The sequence below is a fragment of the Eurytemora carolleeae genome, unplaced genomic scaffold, assembly GCF_000591075.1.
Source record: "Eurytemora carolleeae unplaced genomic scaffold, Eaff_2.0 scaffold2282, whole genome shotgun sequence".
NCBI classification, from domain to species: Eukaryota; Metazoa; Arthropoda; class Copepoda; order Calanoida; family Temoridae; genus Eurytemora; species Eurytemora carolleeae.
This window is the reverse complement of record NW_019398187.1, coordinates 1-9,712: the sequence shown is the minus strand read 5'-3', so window position 1 is coordinate 9,712 and position 9,712 is coordinate 1. Positions and strand designations below refer to the sequence as shown.

The window sequence follows — 9,712 nt, the reverse complement described above, 5'->3', positions numbered from 1 at the left end:
ACTGACTGTAACATTGATCTCATTCTTTATACTGACTGTAACATTGAGCTCATTCTTTATACTGACTGTAACATTGATCTTATTCTTTATACTGACTGTAACATTGAGATCATTCTTTATACTGACTGTAACATTGAGCTCATTCTTTAAACTGACTGTAACATTGATCTCATTCTTTAAACTGACTGTAACATTGATCTCATTCTTTATACCGACTGTAACATTGATCTTATTCTTTAAACTGACTGTAACATTGATCTCATTCTTTATACTGACTGTAACATTGAGCTCATTCTTTATACAGACTGTAACATTGATCTCATTCTTTATACTGACTGTAACATTGAGCTCATTCTTTAAACTGACTGTAACATTGAGCTCATTCTTCATACCGACTGTAACAATGATCTCATTCTTTAAACTGACTGTAACATTGAGCTCATTCGTTATACTGACCGTAACATTGATTTTATTCTTTATACTGACCGTAACATTGATCTTATTCTTGATCTTGGTTTAAACCTTGATCAAAATCTTAGTTGACCTTAAGCGAAATTATCTTTATGTAGAATTCTTTTTCAAAATAAAAAAAGCTTTCTAATGGGGTTGAAGTCGAAAAAACGGAATTTTTCAGTTGTTGCACGCAGATTTGGCTCAGAATTCAATGCAAATCGATTGTTTTAATATCTTATGTTCTTTTCTTGTGTATATTTTTCAACAGCTGTAAAATTAACGATGTAAGTTAACTCTTTGGAATTTGGATGTGCGCGCGAAGCGCAAAAGATGAAATCTGTTTTTCAGAGTTCACAGTGTCTTATTGCCCCTATTTTAATGGTATATCTTTTTATGTGTTTCTTAGCGTAGCTAAATCATATTCATTATGTGCATAAAGTCCCCTATATTAAAGTCTACAGCAATTTCTTGTTATTCATTCACTAGTACTTTTTGTCCGTTAATATAGTCCCTTTATGGTTGGTTTGTGTAGTTTTTAGTAAGTAGTTGTTTCTGCAAGTACTTTTACTTTGTGACTATCTTGCGTCTGTCAATAATCTGTAAATAGTCTTTCTGTAGTCCATATACCCTGGTTTTCCAGTAAGGGGGCTATACCCTTGTACTTCTCTTGTAGCCTACAAAATTTCTGTTAGTCCAATATAATTCTTATAATCCCCCTCCCCCTCCCCCCTAGTTGTGCCTCTGCATGGCTGGATATATTGCTGTTCACTTCTGATCGTGATCCATAGAAGCAACATGTTCTAGAATGAGAACACAGTGATATATTCAAGGTTGTACAGGGTGTCCAAATAAACAAAGGAATTTAGAAACGACTTGAAAGTCGTCTTTGATTTCTGATATTTAATGCATGTCAAAGAAAGTATAAAAACGAGGCTGTACGTTTGACGAGCTTTTCATAAAGTTGTCTACCTTTCTTGTAACTTAAAATTTGACGAAGTTAAGCCAATTTTGATATATTAAATAAATTGAAACTTGAACAAATTTAAACCTCATATGACGTCAATGATCATAGAGGCGAGAGTGACCTTGATCTTATCCTTGATCTTGACTTTGACCTTTGTCTTTACTTTTTCCTTTATCTTGAATTTTTCCTTGATCTTGACTTTGACCATGATATTGACTTTGACCTTGATCTTGACTTTTTCCTTGATTTGAATTTGACCTTGATCTTGACTTTGACCTTGATCTTGAAGTTTACCTTGATCTTGAAGTTTACCTTGATCTTGACTTTTTCCTTTATTTTAATTTGACCTTAATCTTGACTTTGACCTTGATCTTGAATTTGACCTTGATCTTTACTTTTTCCTTGATCTTGAATCTGACCTTGATCTTGACTTTGACCTTGAACTTGAATTTGACCTTGATCTTGACCTTGACCTTGATCTTGACTTGAACTTGAACTTGAATTTGACCTTGATCTTGACTTTGACCTTGATCTTGACTTTTTCCTTTATCTTGATTTGACCTTTGTCTTGACTTTTACCTTGATCTTGATTTTGACCATAATATTAATTTTGACCTTGATCTTGACTTTTATCTTTGTCTTGATTTTTACCTTGATCTTGACTTTGACCATGATATTGATTTTGACCTTGATCTTGACTCTTTCCTTGATTTGAATTTGACCTTTATCTTTACTTTGACCTTGAAAATTGAATTTGATCTTAAACTTGACGTTGACCTTCATTTTAAGAAATTTCCAATTTTCATCCCAGAATATTTGTTGGAGCACCGGCATCAAATGCAACTTAGCAGGATCAAATTTTGAGATGAAAGTTTGAACAATTTTGACCTACATTTTGACTTTGACCTTGACCTTAACCCAGACCTTAAACATAACCATGGTTGTGAACTTAAACGGCCATACCTTGAAATATATATATATATATAGGAGGATGTTGAGAAAATGAGTGAGGACGAGAAAGATTATCATTATTTTAGGTAAATATAATATATTTTAACACTTTTTTATCTTTAACATTGTGTCGTGAATTCTCAGAAATAGAGAAATAGATTCAAGAAATTATTAATTAATTATGTATTGCTCAAAAAAACTGGAACTGAGTTCTTGCCAATACTAACTCAAAAGCTTGTTGTGTAAACCATTGATTTTTCTAAATTAGACTATTTTGATATAGGAAAATTCATAGTCAGATATAACAAAGTTTTATAGTTTGAAATATTTTTTTAAAGATTTAAATATGTTTATTTGAGTGGTTTACATTTTACAGATAATTACTACAACATTTAAATATCCAAATCACTACATATGTGAATGTGATTAGGTACTTGGCATAACTGAGTAACTGATTGCACTTTTTATTTATAAAAGTAGAGAAAAAGAGGAATTTGAAAGAAAAGGCATTATTGTTACAGGGCCGGAGATAAGGTGTGAAAAATACAAAAATTAACTTTTAATATCGTTAAATAGTTTTAAATAGTTAAAAAATCAAAGATCTTGACAGGGGCGTACGAGGGGAGGGGGGAAATAACTTGAATTTAAATGTCAAATTTTTCATTCTTTCCCCCGACATATATATCAGATAAAATCATTTCATAAATGAGACCCGGGCCTATGCGTACCCGTAGGGAGGGCACCTGCACCCAGTGCCCCCCTCATTCTTGACAAGAACTCAGTCCCTTTAACGTTCTCACAGTGTATGCACTGGGGATTAACCGTAGTAGATTAGCGTAATTTCACAAAAAAGTTGTGACCTCATGAATAGCATTAAATATTTAATTATTGCAGGATTCATGATACGGATAAAAATGATAGATTGGATGGCCTTGAAGTATTGAAAGCTGTAAACCATCTTATGGAGGAAGTATGATTCGTAACAAAAAATTAGAAATGCAAATTAGTCACGGAAAAAATTTAATGTTTTTTCCTTAGGGGGGTTAGTATAACATGAACTAAAAAAGTAGAATATTTTGAAATGTCGAGATGTTCATCATTTAAGCGAAAAACTTAATTTTAACTATTTCAGATTATAAGGCTTCTGAGATGGTTCATGTCAATCGTTATCTTGAAACGGCGCAACAAATATCGAAATTCCATATTTTTTTTTTATTCTTATCGTCTTCAATACGCAGCATGTTGTAAATGAAGGAAACCCTGTAGAGTGTATTTACAGGGTTACTCTAAAAGTATGATAATTCAGAGACGACTACAAATAATGTTTTCAGTAGTTTTCCTAAAATTCACTGCTCCAAGCAACAGTAAACTTGTTTCGTACTCGGTCAAATCATTAAATAAACTAATCTAAAACTTACAACAAAACTATAAGACAGAAAATCGAATATAAATCGTTAATTTTAAGGAGTTTTAGGTCGTCATTTAAGTCTCATCCTTCGGGGTTAACCCTGTATAAACTGTAACAACCAGAAAACAATGGAATAGGAAGACGACATGAAAGCAATACTTTAGTCTGTATTTTTGTTGTTATAAAAAAAATAGTTTGACTAGACACTTAGATAGTCAAATTGGTCTGTTTACACTGTGCAATTAATGTCGCATGCTAATTGAACTTTTCAAAGTTATAACATTTTTTTAAAGTCGTCTTCTTATTTCAGAGTTTAATGGTTATCACTGTATCTACACTAAGATAATTTTAGGAAATGGATGATATTAATAATACAACAAGTTCTTCAGATCAACGACTTCTTCTTGATCAGCAGTTTAAACTAGTAGTTGAACTAGTAGATAAGGTACACAAAGTTCATCAAGGATATTTTTGGAACAAAGTATAAAATAAAAAACCATTTAAAGACCTAAAACTGACGGGTCCGATGGGTAAAAAGTTTTTTGAAAAAAAATATCAACAAGGAAGCTTTCTCAGGGTGAATTACCATTTTTGAAAATATTATCCGAAAGTACTTCCTTAGAAATCAAATTTTATAGTAAACCCAAATGTTTAGGTTCTTGAGTTGGACGATATTGATGGAGACGGTCTTCTTTCCTTCGCCGAGTTTGTTTCCGGCCGACGGAGAGGAAACGAAAACTTGTCCAAATAAATAGTTCCGGTCGACCCTGCAGGATTGCAGTTTCCGGCCGACGGAGACCGGAAGTAAAAACCTTGCAAGAAAACTGTTTCCGGCCGACGGAGACCGGAAGTAAAAACCTTGCAAGAAAAATGTTTCCGGTCGACTGGGGGAAATGAAACATTAAAGATAACTATTTCCGGCCGACGGAGAGGAAATGAAACCTTGCAAGATAAATTTTTTTTTTGTCTATGGAGAGGTTCAATGAAATCTTCAAGATATTTTTTACACTCTTTTTATTACTCTACCACAAAATTGTTAACGTATATTTAAATGTGAACGTGGATAAAATAATTTAGTATAAATTAGCTCTCCTGTATATTTTACAATTCGTTTAAAATCCATGCAAATTTGTCATTTTTGCAAAGTTTGAATAAAATATATGCAAATAAATCCATTGTTCTTGTGTTTTGTAATCAGGGTAAATGTACGGAATTCAATAGTACAGTTTATTATGTAATATTCTGGATTTATGGGCTTCTACAGGGTTCTACAAAGAACGAGACTTCAGACACTGTTACTTTGTTTCTTTGCCCAATTATTAAATAAGTCATTTACTATTTCTTAGGGTTTCCAATCGGAATTCCGTTGCGCGGAACTGCGCGCAATGCAGGTTGCTTCCGCTTGCGGTCATTTTATTGCGCGCAATTGCGCTATAATTGTCGTGGACCTTAGATATTTCAAACTATAAGTTCTGTTAGATCAAATAATCTAAGTTTGAAATATTAAAGGTTGCAAAGATATATAGGAATTAGAAAATTTGAGATTGTGGCAAAGACTCAATTCCTTTATGCAGCAGACACAAGAATGGAAATATCTCTGTAGATGTAGATTTAAAAAAAAACTTGTTTTAGGGATTTCAAATTTTAAAGTTTCTTGTGGTTAAGCTACTAATTAACAATTTAATATGATACATTTTTCATTTGTTCACATTGTTAAAATGGAAACTTTTTTGTGTTCAAATTGGTTGAACATTAAAATGGAAACTTTTTTTGGTTAAAATTGTAAGGTTCGCTTAATCAAAATTAGATATTTTTTTTACAGTGAGAACCAGAAAACTATGGTGCAGAAAGTGTATATGTCGTTACAAGCAAAAAATTTAATTAGTAATTTATAAAATCACTTATTCAGTTAAACGGATCTGCTTGAGTCAAAAATGTCGTCTTCCTATGTTAACGATTTCTTGGGATTATGCTGCAAATGAATATTATAAAACACAAGATTCAGTTAGGTTAAGTTAGTGAATTTCAGTCTATTGTACGTATGCCATGGTGCCTTTACCAAAGTTTAAATTGATTTTTTTTGTTGTTGAAAGGAATTGCGCAATAATTAATTACGTGTTTTGTGCGCCATAATGTTTTAATTGAATATTATCAAAAAATTGAAACACAATCGCGAGGAAGTTGGACGGAATTGCGCGCTACAGCGCGCAATTTTGTTGCGCTTATTGCTCGCATTAAATTCACTTGCGCGCAAGTAAAATTCACTTGCGTTGGAAACCCTACTAATTCTGAACAGAAAACATCATGTAACCCTGGACCCCATGAGCCTCCGCTATGCAGACACGAGCTTCTCTGATTTGTTAGGCAGACCGAGCCATGGCAGAAAAAGCCTCTGCTATATAGAAGAGTTTCCTTAGAACTCTTGGGTTTTACATGTAAATATTTTTTTGTATTTTTTTTTCGTATTAGTGGCATAAAAAGTTTATCAAAGATCAGAAGTATTAATCAATTATTATAAATAGTGACTAATTATTACTGAAGTTTTATAAACCACTTTACTAAGCATTTTTCACTCAAAAAAAGGAAAACATTTAGAGAAAAAATTCTGAAAGAAGTTTTGTTTGATATTCCATAATCTTTGATTTAAGCGATACCTTTTAAGAACTTTTCATCATATTTCTTACTGCGTAAGAATTGTTTTATTGTAAAACATAAATTTGATAAACCTCTTTGAGTCAATATAATTGTTACAAATCATGACAATCAATAAAAAAGAAATAATCTTAAATTAAATTCTTGTTGAAAAAAATGAAAAAATTCTATATTACATGTAAAAACCAAGAGTCATCAGAAAGCTGTGCTGTATAGCGGAGGCTCTTATTGCATGGCAGAGGCTTGGTCTGCCTAAAAATCTGGGAGGCTCGTGTATGCATGGCGGAGGCTCATGGCGTCAGGGGTTCCCTCCCTCCCTGGGATTGTAAAATTTCAAGAGTTTCCGGTCGTCTTTACCGTCTCATGCTTTGAGGGTAACCCTCCCTGTAATGTGAGTAAAAGCAGCACATATGTTGGACACCCTAGACTGCTGAGGGGGGGGGGGGGCGTCTCTCCCCTCGATATTTTTGAGGCTGCCATGGAAAATTTCTATAACCGCCTCTATTTGAGATTATCAAGAAAACAGTTGTTTTCTCTGATAAAGGAGACTGTACAGTGTACACGTACTCTCTTATGCTAAATTTACGATGCAATCCTTAAAAGTTAAAACCTTTGTATAAAAGCAGAAAGCCAGAAAGAACTGGACATTTTCGAATCTCTAATAAAATTTTTTGGAAAATTCCTTCACTGTTTCTGCTTAATCTATCTGCTTGTGATGGCCACAAAATGGTGGGAAGAAAGGTGGTTGTTAACTAAGGGAACTATATTAATGAATTGGATTGTTCAAATATTTTATTTCAATATTGAGCACCACGGAGAACATTATCATAATTATATTCATTATAGTTATATCCTATAAATCTCAAAAACATATTTTGTAAATTTATTCATTTTTAGGTATTTAGAGCAAAACTTATTAAATGCAAAAACATCAGCGAAATTGTAAAATTTTGCTTTATTAAAACAAATAAGTAACAGATAAAAACAACATTATGTTCTTAGCTGGATTAATTTTTGCCAAAACTTATCCAGGATCCAGATTCGGATCCATTTTTAACAAACTTATCCAGGATCCAGATTCAGTCAATTGCAAAACTAATCCAGGGTATGAATCCATTTTTAACAAAGCTAAACCAGGATCCGGACCCATTTTTGTCACAACTTATCTATAGGATCCGGATCCATTTTTGTCACACTTATCTAGGATCCGGATCCATTTTTAACTAATCAAGGATCCGGATCCAGTTCATGTAAAACTAAATCCGGGATCCGGATCCATTAAAAAAATCCAGGATCCGGATTCAGTCAAAATTAATCCAGGGTATAACAAAGCTAAACCAGGATCCGGATCCATTTTTGTCAAAACTTATCCAGGATCCGGATCCATTTTTAATTAATCCAGGATTCGGATCCAGTTCATGTAAAACTAATCCAGGATCAGGATCCATTTTTTGTACAACTAATCCAGGATCCGGATCTACATTAGAATGACCTGGATCCACAGCACTGATTTAAGAGCAAAAAAAAGATTGTTTTAAATATACAAACATACTTGACTGACATATTCATAATTATTTTTTTTTTTGATTTCTTTCTTTACTTGACATAAGAGTATTGCTGGCAATTTCAATCTCCTTCTGTAATAATTATTGGTAAAAGTATTCTCTTAAAATACACAATAATATGTATTTTTTAAGCGTTGCAAAGTTTATGACCAGATGTTATGATTCCAATAGTTTATTGTCTGATTAATCATTTTTATAGATGTCGTTTGAATTTGATTTGATTTTGTTTGGACTTAGTGGAACATTTTTTTATATCTTTGACCCAAAAGTTTCATATTAAATGTCTTGCAATGCCAAGGTTTACAACTCACTGTGATCTTGCAAGGCTGCATTTGTTGCAAAAAAAAACTCTACACTTGGTAGACCAGACTGGACTGTACACGTGAATGTGTATACAGTACATGATGTACCGGCTGGGATTATGTAACATTTTTAGTGGGGTGAGCTAAATGAACATCTTAACGCGCACGCGCTTTGCAAGCGATTAAATTATATTTCTGTGTAGAAGGAAGGTCGTTCACAGCCTAGAATTCTGAAGACCATAGGTGCAGTCCAGCAGACGTTGAAACCAATGGCAGTGTACGTCACAAACTAAAATAGTTAAATATAGTGATTAGTGGTTTGTTTATATAAAACATTTATAATTGTTTAATGTTTATCCATTCCTTTCACTTACAATTTCAACCATGACAGTTTTAATAAAAAACCTTTTTAAAAATACACTTAAAAAAGATGGAACCTTCAGATAAAAGTATTTGATTTCTCGAAAACACCCCCCCCCCGGACTGTCGGTTTTTCCGTTTCTAATTAACGTCAATACGGCTGAACCAATCGAGTTCAAACTTTTGTAGGACCACACAAGAACCTCGAAGTTATTTTTCTTATTATTCTTTCTAAATCAAACAATATAATGCACAAATGTTATTCTTTTTTAATTAATATACACGAAAAAACATCCGCAAATTCGTATACGTTTTTGAAAAATATATATAAGTTATAATAACATTTTTAATATAGAGTCATTTAAAAATCCACCATAAGCATGATGGTGTATTTTTCGAACTACGCAAATCCGCTATACTACACATCCGACCTACTAGCACGTGGTTTTACAGCTGCTAAATGGACTTGTGGACCCAGCACCGGGCCCCCTAGCCTGTCCTAGCCGCAACCATCGGCCCAGAAATTGTCTTAACCTTACTTAACCCTCTAATACACACAAATAAACAGATGGCGTAGGTCCGATATTGCAGTAGGTCGGACAATAGTAGGTCAGAAGTTCAGTAGCGGGGATGTTGCGTATAGACGATGTAACGTTAGCTAGAAGCATTTTATCTTGGATTGTTAGTTCAGTATTAGAAACTTAAAATCTTAAATGTTTTAGGAAAAATGGAGTCTCGATCCCTTACCTTACAAAATAGATCTGCTATAAGCTTTGCTTTGTTATGTGTGTCATTGTGTTCTTTCCTTAGTTTATTCCAATCAACCTAATTCAAACCAAACCTTTAAAATAACAATTATAAAAGAACCGAGTTTATCTTATAGCATTAAAACATTTAAGTAAACATGAGAAGTTACAATCCTATAAAACGGTGATTGTACTCGTAAAAACAATTTCCATTTGTTTCTCATTTGTTTCTCAATCTCTCAATGCGAAAGTTGATACATTTTGTAAATCAAATCAATTAGCCTAGAATATGTGCGTAATATATATATATA

General features: G+C 33.0%; 2 protein-coding genes and 1 long non-coding RNA gene across 3 annotated transcripts in view; 1 reads left to right on the top strand and 2 right to left on the bottom strand.

Moving 5' to 3' along the window:
• LOC111716971 (uncharacterized) overlaps nt 1-390 on the bottom strand; it is a 2,139-nt gene extending 1,749 nt beyond the window's left edge. The window contains exon 1 of the mRNA XM_023492487.1: nt 7-390. Within this exon, the coding sequence (XP_023348255.1) occupies nt 7-390 (384 nt within the window). The remainder of the gene's footprint in view (nt 1-6) is intronic.
• A 2,018-nt stretch (nt 391-2,408) lies between these two features.
• Nucleotides 2,409-4,912, top strand: LOC111716973 (multiple coagulation factor deficiency protein 2). The gene is made up of 4 exons (XM_023492488.1): nt 2,409-2,454; nt 3,263-3,338; nt 4,129-4,221; nt 4,432-4,912. Exons 1-4 carry the CDS (start codon nt 2,420-2,422, stop codon nt 4,525-4,527), a joined length of 300 nt encoding a protein of 99 aa, XP_023348256.1. The 5' UTR covers nt 2,409-2,419; the 3' UTR covers nt 4,528-4,912.
• A 2,385-nt stretch (nt 4,913-7,297) lies between these two features.
• LOC111716972 (uncharacterized) lies at nt 7,298-9,510 on the bottom strand. The gene is made up of 2 exons (XR_002768641.1): nt 9,403-9,510; nt 7,298-8,584 (listed from the first exon to the last, which is right to left on the bottom strand). It is a non-coding gene; the product is annotated as an uncharacterized LOC111716972 (long non-coding RNA).
• Nucleotides 9,511-9,712: the final 202 nt, after the last annotated feature.